The 16589-nt window shown below is 41.6% G+C and overlaps 1 protein-coding gene across 2 annotated transcripts in view; it reads right to left on the bottom strand.

Annotated features, from left to right (window-relative positions):
* Positions 1-7692: 7692 nt before the first annotated feature.
* Positions 7693-16589, bottom strand: part of klf5a (Kruppel like factor 5a) — a 20353-nt gene continuing 11456 nt past the window's right edge. Inside the window, exons 4-5 of one of the 2 annotated variants that reach the window (XR_009808251.1) lie at positions 9894-10136; positions 7693-9802 (exon numbers count right to left, since the gene is read on the bottom strand). Coding sequence is in view for 1 of the 2 variants with exons in the window: in XM_061911695.1 (XP_061767679.1) it covers positions 9958-10136 (179 nt within the window). In the remaining variant the exon portion in view is untranslated. Of the gene's footprint in view, positions 10137-16589 lie in introns of both variants that reach the window. The other variant, XM_061911695.1, reaches the window with a different exon arrangement.

Consider the following 16589-nt stretch of genomic DNA (forward strand, 5'->3'; position numbering starts at 1 on the left):
TTGCTGCTCACTGCTCCCCTCACCTCCCAGGAAGTAAACAAGGGGATGGGTCGAATGCAGAGGACACATTTCACCACAACTAGTGTGTGTGTGACTATCAGTGGTACTTTAACTTGAACTGTTTAACTTAACTCTGACAAGTACAATCTGTGTTGGCCCTGCAGTGAGGTGGTGACTTGTCCAGGGTGTACATCGCATTCCGCCCAAATGCACCTGAGATGGACGGACGGAAGTAAAATCTATCCGAAAATGTCACTTAAGTTAATGTAACAGAGTGAATGTAGCACCTTACTACCCACCTCTGGGCAGAAAGGATCTTTGACTGGCATCTTCCAAGTACTCTATGTCCTCGAAAAAGTCTTTTAAAGGATCTTTGACTAGTGTTCTGCCAGCAGGTCTTTAAGAAGAGCGGCGTGCTCCAGTCCTCTTTACAACTTGAAAGCTGCACTAAAGTCACTCATTTTTTTTCCAACTCTGCGAGATCGTTCCAAATTCTGATAACAACATGTTCTATTCTGAGAATATCAGGCAGGGTGTGTGTGTGTGTGTGTGTGTGTGTGTATCCGGGCTCCCCGTGGTCATTCTATTGGTCTTCTGAGTGGGTGGTCTCTTCCAAGAGAGGAGCACTGGAAACATTACACCTACCTACACACACACACACACACACACACGCACGCACGCACGCACACACACACACACACACACACACACACACAAACCCTGTTTCCATAGGAGTTGGGAAATTGTGTTAGATGTAAATATAAACAGAATACATCCATCCATCCATCATCTTCCGCTTATCCGAGGTCGGGTCGCGGGGGCAGCAGCCTAAGCAGGGAAGCCCAGACTTCCCTCTCTCCAGCCAATGATTTGCAAATCCTTTTCAAGCCATATTCAGTTGAATATGCTACAAAGACAACATATTTGATGTTCAAACTCATAAACTTTGTTTTTTTTGGGGGCAAATAATCATTAACTTTAGAATTTGATGCCAGCAACACGTGACAAAGGAGTTGGGAAAGGTGGCGATAAATACCGATGCTCATCAAACACTTATTTGGAACATCCCGCAGGTGTGCAGGCTAATTGGGAACAGGTGGGTGCCATGATTGGCTATAAAAGCAGCTTCCCAAAAAATGCTAAGTAATTCACAAACAAGGATGGATTGAGGGTCACCACTTTGTAAGCAAATCGTCGAACAGTTTCAGAACATTTGTCAACGAGCTATTGCAAGGAATTTAGGGATTTTACCATCTACGGTCCGTAAAATCATCAAAAAGTTCAGAGAATCTGGAGAAATCACTGCACGTAAGCGATGATATTACGGACTTTTGATCCCTCAGGCGGTACTGCATCAAAAACCGACATCAGTGTGTAAAGGATATCACCACACGGGCTCAAGAACACTTCATAAAACCACTGTCACTAACTACGGTTGGTCGCGACATCTGTAAGTGCAAGTTAAAACTCTACTAAGCAAAGCCAAACCCATTTATCAACAACATCCTGAAACGCCGCCGGCTTTGCTGGGCCCGAGCTCATCTAAGATGGACTGATCCCCAGTTCAAATTATATTTGGAAACTGTGGACGTGGTGTCCTCCAGAATAATGAGGAAAATAACCATTCCGATTGTTATAGAGTGGATGGTGAGATCGACAGGCGGATCGGTGCGGCGTCTTCAGTAATGCGGACGTTGTACCGATCCGTTGTGGTGAAGAAGGAGCTGAGCCGTAAGGCAAAGCTCTCAATTTACCGGTCGATCTACGTTCCCATCCTCACCTATGGTCATGAGCTTTGGGTCATGACTGAAAGGATAAGATCACGGGTACAAGCGGCCGAAATGAGTTTGGGTCTCTCCCTTAGAGATAGGGTGAGAAGCTCTGCCATCCGGGAGGAACTCAAAGTAAAGCCGCTGCTGCTCCACATGGAGAGGAGCCAGATGAGGTGGTTCGGGCATCTGGTCAGGATGCCACCCGAACGCCTCCCTAGGGAGGTGTTTAGGGCACGTCCAACCGGTAGGAGGCCACGGGGAAGACCCAGGACACGTTGGGAAGACTATGTCTCCCGGCTGGCCTGGGAACGCCTCGGGATCCCCCGGGAAGAGCTAGACGAAGTGGCTGGGGAGAGGGAAGTCTGGGTTTCCCTGCTTAGGTTGTTGCCCCCGCGACCCGACCTCGGATAAGCGGAAGAAGATGGATGGATGGATGGATGGATGGATGGATTGTTATAGGCGCAAAGTTCAAAAGCCAGCATCTGTGATGGTATGGGGGTGCATTAGTGCCCAAGGCATGGGTAACTTACACATCTGTGAAGGCACCATTAATGCTGAAAGGTACATACAGCTTTTGGAACAACATATGCTGCAAACTAAGTAACGTCTTTTTCATGGACGCCCCTGCTTATTTCAGCAAGACAATGCCTAGCCACATTCAGCACGTGTCACAACAGCGTGGCTTCGTAAAAAAAGAGTGTGGGTACTTTCCTGGCCCGCCTGCAGTCCAGAACCGGCTCCCATTAAAAATGTGTGGCGCATTATGAAGCATAAAATACGACAGCGGAGACTACCCGGACTGTTGAAGGACTGAAGCTCTACATAAAACAAGAACGGGAAAGAATTCCACTTTCAAAGCTTCAACAATTAGTTTCCTCAGTTCCCAAACGTTTATTGAGTGTTGTTAAAAGAAAAGGTGATGTAACACAGTGGTGAACATGCCCTTTCCCAACTACTTCGGCATGTGTCGCAGCCATGAAATTCTAAGTTAATTATTATTTGAGTTTGAACATCAAGTATGTTGTCTTTGTAGCATATTCAACTGAATATTGGTCGAAAAGGATTTGCAAATCATTGTATTCTGTTTATATTTACTTTTAACACAATTTCCCAACTCATATGGAAACAGGGTTTGTAGTATGTATATATATATATATATATATATATATATATAAATAAAGTCAAACTGGGAATCACACCAACGCAGCACAGCGGAGGCAGAAGCCTTCTTCCAGATGTGTGACGGTAAATGAGCTGATCCCAAACATGAACCGGTAGCTCCCACTCACTCATCACCACTCAGAGTGTTTTGTGTTTGTTGTCCGACACACACACACACACACACACACACACACACACACCAAAAAAACCACACACCTGCGACTCAGCCTGGTAGCAGGTGAGAGGACGACAGGAGGAGGTCGGCGGCCGCTCCGCCACCGCCACGAAAATGGTGGCGGCGCATGAAAGACAAAGAGAGTGAGGAGGAGGAGGTGGGGGGGGGGGGAAAAAAGAAAAGAAATGAAGTGAGCGGAGGAGGAAAAGACGGAAGAGGCTGATTGGTTCCCCCCTGAGATTCTTTTGTTTAGATTGTTCCTCGCTTTCTCTTTCTGTTGTTGGACATCTGAGGCGCATTACAGCACAGGACCCTGAGTCACATCGAGGCCTTAAACCAAGAACATATGCTCTATCAGCGTGTGTGTGTGTGTGTGTGTGTGTGTGTGTGTGTGTGTGTGTGTGTGTGTGTGTGTGTGTGTGTGTAGTCGGATGCAGTGGGATTTCCCCACACCGTTCCCAGAGTGCTGCTGGACTTTATTTTCTTGTCCATTGTCTCTTGCTGGGATATAAAAGGCTTATTGTTTGCAGAGCAGCCAGGGTGCTTCTGAAGGTTAGCGGACGCTCCCGAGTCAGACCATTGATCTCCTCCTCCTCCTCCTCCTCCTCCTTCACCCCAGTTTAGGTCCCAGCAGTTTGGTTCTGTCCCCACTTATTTGGTTATCGGGCTCGTTTGGAAGGGATTGTGCGGCCGTTTCCAGGTCTCGCTACACGTCTTTAAAATCTTCAAACTACAAAAGTGCTCTTTGTTAATTTCCGGCGTTACAGTTGTAGTAAAACATATTGTTGGATATAGAGAACATACAAAGCCTTTATTTATTGAAACCAAAGATACTGAACACTGTTACGTGTTTGTTACGCCTCGTCTCAAATACTGTAACGTATTATTTTCGGGTCTCCCCATGTCTAGCATTAAAAGATTACAGTTGGTACAAAATGCGGCTGTTAGACTTTTGACAAGAACAAGAAAAGTTTGATCATATTACGCCTGTACTGTATATACCTAATATACATATATACATACATATATACCTATAGTGTCTCACCTGCACTTAGGATGTGACTTTAAGGTTTTACTACTTACGTATAAAATACTACACGGTCTAGCTCCAGCCTATCTTGCCGATTGTATTGTACCATATGTCCCGGCAAGAAATCTGCGTTCAAAAGACTCCGGCTTATTAGTGATTCCTAGAGCCCAAAAAAAGTCTGCGGGCTACAGAGCGTTTTCCAATCGTTGTACAGTTCGAGATGCTACCTCAGTAGAAGCATTTAAGTCTCACCTTAAAACTCATCTGTATACTCTAGCCTTTAAATAGACCTCCTCTTTAGACCAGTTGATCTGCCGTTTCTTTTCTTTTTTTTCTCCTATGTCCCCCCTTCCCTTGTGGAGGGGGTCCGGTCCGATGACCATGGATGAAGTACTGGCTGTCCAGAGTCGAGACCCAGGATGGACCGCTTGCCTGTGTATCGGTTGGGGACATCTCTACGCTGCTGATCCGCCTCCGCTTGGGATGGTTTCCCGTGGACGGGACTCTCGCTGCTGTCTTGGATCCGCTTTGAACTGAACTCTCGCGGCTGTGTTGGAGCCACTATGGATTGAACTTTCACAGTATCATGTTAGACCCGCTCGACATCCATTGCTTTCGGTCTCCTAGAGGGGGGGTTGCCCACATCTGAGGTCCTCTCCAAGGTTTCTCATAGTCAGCATTGTCACTGGCGTCCCACTGGGTGTGAATTCTTCCTGCACACTGGGTGTGAGTTTTCCTTGCCCTTTTGTGGGTTCTTCCGAGGATGTCATAGTCGTAATGATTTGTGCAGTCCTTTGAGACATTTGCGATTAGGGGCTATATAAATAAACATTGATGACATTGATTGAAGTTCCACCACAAAGTGAACTAAAGTTTAAGTTAAAGTAGCAAATATTGTCACACACACACAAGGTGTGGTGGAATGTGTCCTCCGCATTTGACCCATCTCCTTGATCACCACCTGGGAAGTGAGGGGAGCAGTGGGCAGCAGCAGTGCCGCGCCCGGGAATCATATATGGTGACCTAAAGGCCTACTGAAAGCCACTACTACCGACCACGCAGTCTGATAGTTTATATATCGATGGTGAAATATTAACATTACAACACATGCCACTACGGCCTTTTTAGTTTACTAAATTGCAATTTTAAATTTTCCCACGGAAGTATCATGCTAAAACGTCGAGGTATGATGAGGTGTGTGCGTGACGTCACACATTGTAGAGGACATTTTGTTCCAGCATCGTTCACAGCTATAAGTCGTCTCTTTTCATCGCATAATTCCACAGTATTTTGGACATCTGGGTTGTTGAATCTTTTGCCATTTGTTCAATGAATAATTGAGATGTCAAAGAAGAAAGCTGCAGGTGGGAAGCGGTGTATTGCGGCCGCCTTTAGCAACACAAACACAGCCGCTGTTTCCTTGTTTACATTCCCCAAAGATGACGGTGAAGCTTTACTATGGAACAGAGCGGTCAAGCGAACATGGTTTCCTACCACATGTCAACCGGCAAGTTTCGATGAGAAAATGGTGGTAATGAGTCGGCTCTTACCGTAGACATGAGCGGAGAGCTTGCCTCATTCCTCCTGCACCTGTCAAAGACGCAGCTGCGGACTCTCTTGCCTCCTCCCACCAGCTGTCCCTGACTGTCGGATGCTTCCACCGTGGAGGAGGGGGAAAAAAAATAAATCTCAGCCCGGCCCCAACGGCCGCTTTCGCCTCGTCGAGAAACGTGGCTTCCCTCGGAGACACAGGCGGTCACCACACCCCTCCGACTTTCAGGTTGTACAGGTACAACTTTATAATATCACTAAAACACTAGTAACACAATAAGCAGATAAGGGATTTTCCAGAATTATCCTAGTAAATGTGTCTAATAACATCTGAATCGCTTTGCTGTCTAGTTTTTTTTTTTAATTTATTGTTTTCTAGTCCTTCACTCTCACTTTCCTCATCCACAAATCTTTCATCCCCGCTCAAATTAATGGGGAAATTGTCGCTTTCTCGGTCCGAATCGCTCTCGCTGCTGGTGGCCATGATTGTAAGCAATGTTCAGATGTGAGGAGCTCCACAACCCGTGACGTCACGCGCACAACGTCTGCTACTTCCGGTACAGGCAAGGCTTTTTTTATTAGCCACCAAAAGTTGCAAACTTTATCGTGGATGTTCTCTACTAAATCCTTTCAGCAAAAATATGGCAATATGGCGAAATGATCAAGTATGACACATAGAATGGACCTGCTATCCCCGTTTCAATAAGAACATCTCATTTCAGTAGGCCTTTTAACTGCAACTTTTTCAAAAGAGGTTACAGGTTAGAAAAGATCCTTCCGGTTGCATGGAGATGGCCTTAAAACGTCATTAAAATGATCTTTTTTTTTGTAAATCTATTTTTAGAAATTTATCATTTGATTCAGAATGGGGATGGATAAGAATGGCGATTCGGATGTAGATGTGGGGACATTGAAGGACAAGCAGAAACAGTGTGGAGAAGGAAGAGGGAGAATCAGAATCAGAATTAGAATAGTTTTTATTGCCATTGTTTGGGAACAGGTTCACAAACTAGGAATTTTTCTTGGTGCAAACGTGCAACATCAAAGACTTACAAGACAGAATGGGTAATAAGATGAGCTATCAGATCTCGTTATAGCAGGGGGGCCCACACTTTTTCTGCAGGCGAGCTACTTTTCAATTGACCAACTCGAGGGGATCTACCTCATTTATATATATATCATTTATATTTATTTATTTATGAAAGAGACATTTTTGTAAACAAGTTAAATGTGTTTAATGATAATACAAGCATGTGTAACACATATAGATGTCTTTCTTTCACGAAGACAAGAATATAAGTTGGTGTATTACCTGATTCTGATGACTTGCATTGATTGGAATCAGACAGTAATGATGATAACGCCCACATTTTCAAATGGAGGAGAAAAAAAGTTGTCCTTTCTGTACAATACCACATGAAAGTGGTTGGTTTTTGGCATCTAATTCATCCAGCTTCCATACACTTTACAAGAAAAAGATTGGCGGCAAATTCCGTAGCTTGCTTGATTGACATTCACGGCACCCGAGGGTCTTGTGAGATGACGCTGGCTGCTGCCAGTTCATTATTATGAAAAAATGACAGAGAGGAAGGCGAGAAACACTTTTTATTTCAACAGACTTTCGCGCCGTCCCTTCCTGTCAAAACTCTAAAGGCCGACTGCACATTTCCTATCTTCACAATAAAAGCCCTGCTTCATGCTGCCTGCGCTAACAAAATAAGAGTCTCGGAAAACTGGCGTGCACAAGTGATGTGCACGCCAGCTTTCTGAGGGATCGCTTGTGCACGCCAGTTTTCCGAGACTCTGTATTTAGTTAGCGCAGGCAGCATGAAGCAGGGCTTTTATTGTGAAGATAGGAAATGTGCAGTCGGCCTTTAGAGTTTTGACGGAAGGTACGGCGCGAGAGTCTGTTCAAATAAAAACTGTTTCTCGCCGACAGCGGGCGACTCATCTGGTCCGTGTTGGTGACCCCTGATGTAAAGAAAACGAGGGCGGCGCATCTGTAAAAGTGTCAGTTGATTTTTATTAGGTTTCACTCAGTTGAAGAAAAAAAAACATGTCTTTGGAACGTTTACCAATGGAAAAAAAACAACAACTAACAAAGACAAAAATATAAAACAATTGCATGAAAACAAAAATCAGTTTGAATGCAGGGCACTTTCCTCCTTTTTGCCCTTTTGTTTACAAAACAAAGCTAAAAAAAAATAAAAAATAAAATGTATTTACAGTGCATCAAAAAGTATGTACATTAAGGCATTTTTGCTGGGGGCCGCAGAAGACGAGGCGTCACACAAATAAATAGATGAGAACAGTTAGAGTGCTGTGTTGTCTGGGTGGCGGCCATCTTGGGCAGGGCGGACACAAAGGGAAGGCGGCGTGATTGAAGTCTCAGTGCATCACAGCCACTCTTTCGCTCGACACAAAGCAGACTAGAGGCACTTTCAAAAAGGAGATGATCCACTTTGGTTCAAAAAGAAGCTCCAAGGATGAGACCTTTTTTTTTTTTTCGTCTGCTGGCTAAAAGACAAAATGAATAATTGATCGCCTAATTGCTGCTCTTTAGCACCCCGCCCCCCTTGTTCTCTGGCTGGAAAAAAAAAAAAAAAAAATCCTTCCATATGTCCGCACTTTTCCTTCCTTCTGTGCCTCCGCGCGAATGAACCATTCCAGTCGTGTCTAGTGCAAACCGTTTGGTAGTAGGAAGAAACAAAACCTGGCGTCAAAACAAACGTTTGGTTTGCGAATGAACGAAAAAGTTTCAAGTGAGAGTTAAGTGCTTCCCAAGTTAAGTTCAAGTACCTAGGAGTCCTGTTCACGAGTGGGGGAAGAGTGGTTCGTGAGATCCACAGGCGGATCGGTGCGGCGTCTTCAGTAATACGGACGTTGTATCGGTCCGTTGTGGTAAATTGAGAGCTTCGCCTTCCGGCTCAGCTCTCAATTTACCGGTCAATCTACGTTCCCATCCTCACCTATGGTCATGAGCTTTGGGTCATGACTGAAAGGATAAGATCACGGGTACAAGCGGCCCAAATGAGTTTCCAGGTCTCTCCCTTACAGATAGGGTGAGACCCTGCCCCAAGTGGAGGAGTTCAAGTACCTAGGAGTCTTGTTCACGAGTGAGGGAAGAGTGGATCGTGAGATCGACAGGCGGATCGGTGCGGCGTCTTCAGTAATGCGGACGTTGTACCGATCCGTTGTGGTGAAGAAGGAGCTGAGCCGGAAGGCGAAACTCTCAATTTACAGGTCGATCTACGTTCCCATCCTCACCTATGGTCATGAGCTTTGGGTCATGACCGAAAGGATAAGGTCACGGGTACAAGCGGCCCAAATGAGTTTCCAGGTCTCTCCCTTAGAGATAGGGTGAGACCCTGCCCCAAGTGGAGGAGTTCAAGTACCTAGGAGTCTTGTTCACGAGTGAGGGAAGAGTGGATCGTGAGATCGACAGGCGGATCGGTGCGGCGTCTTCAGTAATGCGGACGTTGTACCGATCCGTTGTGGTGAAGAAGGAGCTGAGCCGGAAGGCGAAGCTCTCAATTTACCGGTCGATCTACGTTCCCATCCTCACCTATGGTCATGAGCTTTGGGTCATGACCGAAAGGATAAGATCACGGGTACAAGCGGCCCAAATGAGTTTCCAGGTCTCTCCCTTAGAGATAGGGTGAGAAGCTCTGCCATCCGGGAGGAACTCAAAGTAAAGCCGCTGCTCTTTCACATGGAGAGGAGCCAGATGAGGTGGTTCGGGCATCTGGTCCCTAGGGAGGTGTTTAGGGCACGTCCAGCTGGTAGGAGGCCACGGGGAAGACCCAGGACACGTTGGGAAGACTATGTCTCCCGGCTGGCCTGGGAACGCCTCGGGATCCCCCGGGAAGAGCTAGACGAAGTGGCTGGGGAAAGGGAAGTCTGGGCTTCCCTGCTTAGGCTGCTGCCCCCGCGACCCGACCTCGGATAAGCGGAAGATGATGGATGGATGGATGGTTAAGTGCTTTTATTCCACTCGAGAACTTCTTGCGTGTGTTCTCCCCGTAGAAAGCCAGTCAGTGTGGAGGATTTTCCTTTACAGACCTCCGTCTTTGTTCCCACCGCACCTGTCGCGGACAGCGCCACCAGGTGGAGCTGCGAAAATGGTAAAAACAACCAAAAAAAAAAAATAAGCACCACTTGGAAGCACTGCCAATGGGGGGGGGGGAAAAACTCAGGAAAGTACCGGCCAGCACCACCAGGAGGAGCTGCGAGTAATTGAAAAAGAGAAAATGCGGGCTGCTCGTTGACTAGTTCTGGTGCCTCTTCATGTGCAGGGCCAGGTGGTCGGAGCGGGAGAAGGAGCGCGAGCACACGGCGCACTGGAAGGGTTTGGCGCCCGTGTGTTTGCGGTAGTGGCGGGTCAGCTCGTCGGAGCGGGCGAAGCGCCAGTCGCAGCTGTCCCACGTGCACCTGTACGGCTTCTCACCTGCGGACAAAGACGGGAGGATGTCAGTGGCACTGCTTCCCCTGCCGGCCGCTTCACAGCGGGCGGGATTAGCGGCAACCGGAAAGACGGGTTGTGGCGAGGTACGCCGACCCCGTCTTGATGTTGCGCAATCACGCCGCCGTCCTCCACATGATCCTAAAGAATGTTTGTCATGTTGCAGCCCTCCAGCGCTCAACTGCTGTTTGCCACCAACAGTCTCGGCTTCATTCATCATAGTTACTTCACCCCAAAAAAAGGAACTGAATTCCTAACTGAATTACTTTTAAACGAATGTCGTAAATTCCGCGGGAAAGTCGTTTGGACGTCACTTGAGAAACATTTTGAAATATCTGACATAGTCATTTGAGAGATGGTTCATGTCAAGACTGTATATGTTCCTTTTGCACTGTACTTAAATGTATAATAGACTGTATTTATGTTATTCTCATGTGAATAATGCTGTATAATAGACCGTATTTATGTTATTCTCATGTGAATAATGCTGTATAATAGACTGTATTTATGTTATTCACATGTGAATAATGCTGTACAATAGAATAGAATAGAATAGAAAGTACTTTATTGATCTCTGGGGGAAATTCAGCACCACAATAGACTGTATTTATGTTATTCACATGTGAATAATGCTGTATAATAGACTGTTTTTATGTTATTCACATGTGAATAATGCTGTATAATAGACTGTATTTATGTTATTCACATGTGAATAATGCTGTATAATAGACTGTATTTATGTTATTCACATGTGAATAATGCTGTATAATAGACTGTATTTATGTTATTCACAAGTGAATAACGCTGTGAAATAGACTGTATTTATATTATTCACATGTGAATAATGCTGTATAATAGACTGTATTTATGTTATTCACACGTGAATAATGCTGTATAATAGACTGTATTTATGTTATTCACATGTGAATAATGCTGTATAATAGACTGTATTTATATTATTCACATGTGAATAATGCTGTACAATAGAATAGAATAGAATAGAAAGTACTTTATTGATCTCTGGGGGAAATTCAGCACCACAATAGACTGTATTTATGTTATTCACATGTGAATAATGCTGTATAATAGACTATATTATTCACATGTGAATAATGCTGTATAATAGACTGTGTTTATGTAATTCACAAGTGAATAATGCCGTATAATAGACTGTATTTATGTTATTCACATGTGAATAATGCTGTATAATAGACTGTATTTATGTTATGCTATATAATAGACTGAATTTATGTTATTCAATGTGAATAATGCTGTGAAATAGACTGTGTTTATGTTATTCACATGGGAATAATGCTGTATAATAGACTGTATTTATGTTATTCACCTGTGAAAAATGCTGTATAATAAACTATTCATATTATTCACATGTGAATAATGCTGTATAATAGACTGTATTTATGTTATGCTGTATAATAGACTGAATTTATGTTATTCACATGTGAATAATGCTGTATAATTGACTGTATTTATATCATTCAAATGTGAATAAACTGTATTAATGTTATTCACATGTGAATAATGCTGTATAATAGACTATATTTATATAATTCCCATGTGAATAATGCTGTATAATAGACTGTATTTATGTTATTCACATGCGAATAATGCTGTATAATAGACTGTATTTATATAATTCACATGTGAATAATGCTGTATAATAGACTGTATTTATGTTATTCACATGCGAATAATGCTGTATAATAGACTGTATTTATGTTATTCACATGTGAATAATGCTGTATAATAGACTGTATTTATGTTATTCACATGTAAAAAAATACCTGAGTGTTTATTGTCTATTGTGAGCAAACTGCAGTGCTGAATTTCCCCCAGGGATCAATAAAGTACTTTCTATTCTAAAGTATAAGAGCACAGTGTGCATGTGTCCATGCTTTTAAAAGGCGGGGCCTGTTGCTTAGTAACGTGTGACATCACTAAGGGTTACAATGGAGCTGCGCTTTTTTTTTTAATCTTTTCACTGGATTGTGTTTGCTTAATAAAGAGATTGAATTTGTCATGTCTTCTTGTCAACAAACGGGGTATTGTTTGGATGGCCAGTTTGTCACTTCGATCATTGATTTGTTGTTCATTATTCCCATCGTCTGCTGTGTCAGTGTTATTACAAATACTGCTCATAAATGTCCGTTGGTTGAAAGACGAAGGCTGTGTGTTGAATGGAATCCTCCCCTAAGTATTACTGCATGTCAACTGTGTACATGTCCCAATAAGTACACACTTCTTCTTCTAATTGAGACTGAGCGAACACTCAGAAGCTAACGGCTGCTACATGCTAACATGATCTGTGTGCGTTATTGTGTTGAAATGATGATCGCTGCACACAGCGACCGACAGTAGAGTTAGTGCTAATGCTAAATGCTAACCAGAAGTGCCCAGGCTGGCCCACAAGTGTTATTACGTACTGTGTCTTTAACCTTTTCCAGGAAATCTATTGGGATGCAACTTAAATAAGCCACGTTAAAATAGTTTCTTTTTAAACATTAAATCATTTCAAGTCATATTTTTATTTGAGCTATTTTTAGTTCACATTTCGGGACACTTTTGCAATATTTTTGTGGGAGGTTATAAGACTTTTTTATTTATTAAATTCTACGAACCAAACTTTTATTACATTTAGTTCTCATTTATTTTACACCTTTTTTGTTATAAAACTTTCTCAGTGGAATACATGTATATATATAAATGTATATATATTTTTTTTATTTTATTATTATTATTATTATTATTATTTTTTAAACTAAAATAAATTAAATACCTATAACAACAACAGTTAAACATCTGTTTTTTTATTTTTAATGCTTTGACAAACAATCGATATTTCTGTTTATCTTTATGGAATTCTATTAAGTTGACTTTTAATGCTTAAAGTCAAGAGTTTATTTTTAAATATTAAATAATTTCCGGTAATATTTTTTTTATTTGACCTATTTTAATTCACATTTCGGGACACTTTTGCAATATTTTTGTGGGAGGTTATAAGACTTTTTTATTTATTATATTTATAATAATGGGAAATCTATGAACCAAACTTTTATTACATTTAGTTCTCATTTATTTTACACATGTTTTGTTATAAAACTTTCTCAGTGGAATACATGTATATATATATTTTTTATTTCATTATTATTATTATTTTTTTTTTAAACAAAAATAAATTAAATACCTATAACAACAACAGTTTAACATCTGTTTTTTATCTTTAATGCTTTGACAAACAATCGACATTTCTGTTTATCTTTATATTTTTATGGAATTCTATTAAGTTGACTTTTAATGCTTAAAGTCAAGAGTTTCTTTTTAAATATTAAATCATTTCCGGTAATATTTTTTTTTATTTGACCTATTTTAATTCACATTTCGGGACACTTTTGCAATATTTTTGTGGGAAGTTATAAGACTTTTTTATTCAATTATACTTATAATAATGGGAAATCTATGAACCAAACTTTTATTACATTTAGTTCTCATTTATTTTACACATTTTTTGTTATAAAACTTTCTCACTGGAATACAAATATATATATATTTTTATTATACTTGTTTTTTTTTTTAAAACAAAAATAAATCAAATACTTATAGAATAGAAAGTACTTTATTGATCCCTGGGGGAAATTCAGCACCACAGTTCGCTCACAATAGACAATAATAATAATAAATAATACACAACATATATTATATATATACATATATATAATATATGAATAATATAAATATATTCTACATATATTCTACATTTAAGTGCAGTCAAGAAGGACAAAGATTTATCAGTTTAACATCAGTTTTTTTTATCTTTAATGCTTTGACAAACAATCAATATTTCTGTTTATCTTTTTTTTTTTAATTCTATTAAATTGACTTTTATTGCTTAAAGTCAAGTGTGATTTTTTTTAAAGTGCTTCCCAATAAAATCTATTATTGTTATTCTTACTATTAGATGGATAGATATCATAAAAGGTCAATTTATCATACAAATTGTGGCACTCATTAAAATACTTGGAAACCCTGAATTGTATGTAAAATCTAGCAAATGAGTGTCCGATGTATTTTAGTTGTAATCATTTCTCTCCAAAATAATCATCATCATTACTCCACAATAATGCAAGATTGGATTGTGCTGTCATAATGAGGCCTGGGTGGAAACTACGTTGGGCAAATAAATAGTCCTTGCCTACAAAAAGGCTACTTCCTGTCAAGTACTACACAATAAAAGCCGTTATTCGTAAAAAAAAAACAACCAAAAAACGCTCTATTCATGCTGCAAGCTGCAAATGTTGTGTTGTTTTGGCCAGAAAGTGTAACTAATCAACATGCAGACCGCCATAAAGCAAGCAGGGAAGGAAGTTCATATCACTCACACACACACACACACACACACACACACACACACACACACACACACACACACACACACACACACACACAAAGACAGACAATCAGGATAATGGATGCTGATGGAGATTAGAGTGGGGACTCCCACAGGGAGCCAAACGCATTAGGCATCATCTCCCACAGATTAGTGACAGGTGTGTGTGTGTGTGTGTGTGTGTGTGTGTGTGTGTGTGTGTGTGTGTGTGTGTGTGCACAGACAGAAGGAAAGAGGAGGAAGACGGGAAGATGAATGAAAGCGTAAGGAAAGCGCTGCTGTGTCTTATTTTCATGTATTTATCATTTCGGTGCGACGGTGGTGAGAGCCACGTTGAAGAGTGTGCAGACATGGAATGCACGGGTATCAACAGAAGCTTTGTTTAGTTAGCTGCTCTGAGGCGCGGCCAAACACCTCGCTGGGCTTCTCTGGGAAAACAAGTCTCAAAAGTCAAAACAGACCAACGTTGCCTTCTCCCTGTGACGATGTGTGATGATAACCATAGAACACAGCAAGTGTGATTTGTGGACTGTTCATTAGGAACTTAATTAAGCTCTTAAAGACCTACTGAAAGCCACTACTAGCGACCACGCAGTCTGATAGTTTATACATCAATGATGAAATATTAACATTGCGACACATGCCAATACGGCCTTTTTAGTTTACTAAATTGCAATTTTAAATTTCAGGCGGAAGTATCATGCTAAAACGTCGCGGTATGATGACTCGCACGCATTGTAGAGGACATTTTGTTCCAGCAACGTTCCCAGCTATAAGTCGTCTCTTTTCATCGCATAATTCCACAATATTCCGGACATCTGTGTTGCTGAATCTTTTGCACTTTGTTCAATGAATAATGGAGACGTCAAAGAAGAAAGCTGTAGGTGGGAAGCGGTGTATTGCGGCCGCCTTTAGCAACACAAACACAGCCGGTGTTTCATTGTTTACATTCCCGAAAGATGACGGTGAAGCTTTACTATAGAACAGAGATGTCAAGCGAAGATGGTTGGATTGGACCACACACACAAAGTACAGTGTATTATGCAGCGATCATTTCGTAAGATTGTGTTTCGAAGAGGGTCTCTTGCGAAGGGCAGAGATGGGCATCGCCACCACCCGTCGACTGGTGCTGGAGAAAGGTGCGGGGCCGACCTTCAGGTTAGACAGGTACGACCATATAATCTCAATAAAACACTATTAACACAATAAGCAGATGAGGGATTTTCCAGAATGATCCTAGTAAATGTGTCTAATAACATCTGAATTGCTCCCACTGCCCTCGTATTTTTTTTTTCCTTTCTTCACTCTCGCTTTCCTCATCCACGAATCTTTCATCCTTGCTCAAATTAATGGACAAATCGTCGCTTTCTCGGTCCGGATCGCTCTCGCTGCTGGTGGCCATGATTGTAAACAATGTTCAGATGTGAGGAGCTCCACAACCCGTGACGTCACACGCACATCGTCTGCTACTTCCGGTACAGGCAAGGCTTTTTTATTAGCGACCAAAAGTTGCAAACTTTATCGTGGATGTTCTCTACTAAATCGTTTCAGCAAAAATATGGCAATAAGGTGAAATGATCAAGTATGACACATAGAATGGAGCTGCGATCCCCGTTTAAATAAGAACATCTCATTTCAGTAGGCCTTTAAGGCCCAAGCTGTTTGTTTACATGCTGTTTTAAATTTATCTTTGCTATTTAGGCTTATTGGACCCTAATTAGAATAAAAACTAAGAATCATCTTTTGATATGATGTACTTAGTCCATAAGTACACAAACGTGTACTTCCTGTTTAGTGACATGCTAATTCTTATTTTTACACTTTTTTTTTTTTTTCAAAATCCCATTGTATGTTATACTCTTCTGCCACCACCAGATGGCAGTATAAGTGTCCACATAAGTGACCATAAGACCCCAATTCAGTAGTGTACACAGTTTAGGAAATAAAGCTAAAAAGTTGCTGTCCACGCATGTGGCCACTAAGCCTTTAGAGGCTTTAAAAGAGCAATAGTGTCCAGAAATGATATTTATGCATAC

The sequence above is a fragment of the Nerophis ophidion genome, linkage group LG09, assembly GCF_033978795.1.
Source record: "Nerophis ophidion isolate RoL-2023_Sa linkage group LG09, RoL_Noph_v1.0, whole genome shotgun sequence".
NCBI classification, from domain to species: domain Eukaryota; kingdom Metazoa; phylum Chordata; class Actinopteri; order Syngnathiformes; family Syngnathidae; genus Nerophis; species Nerophis ophidion.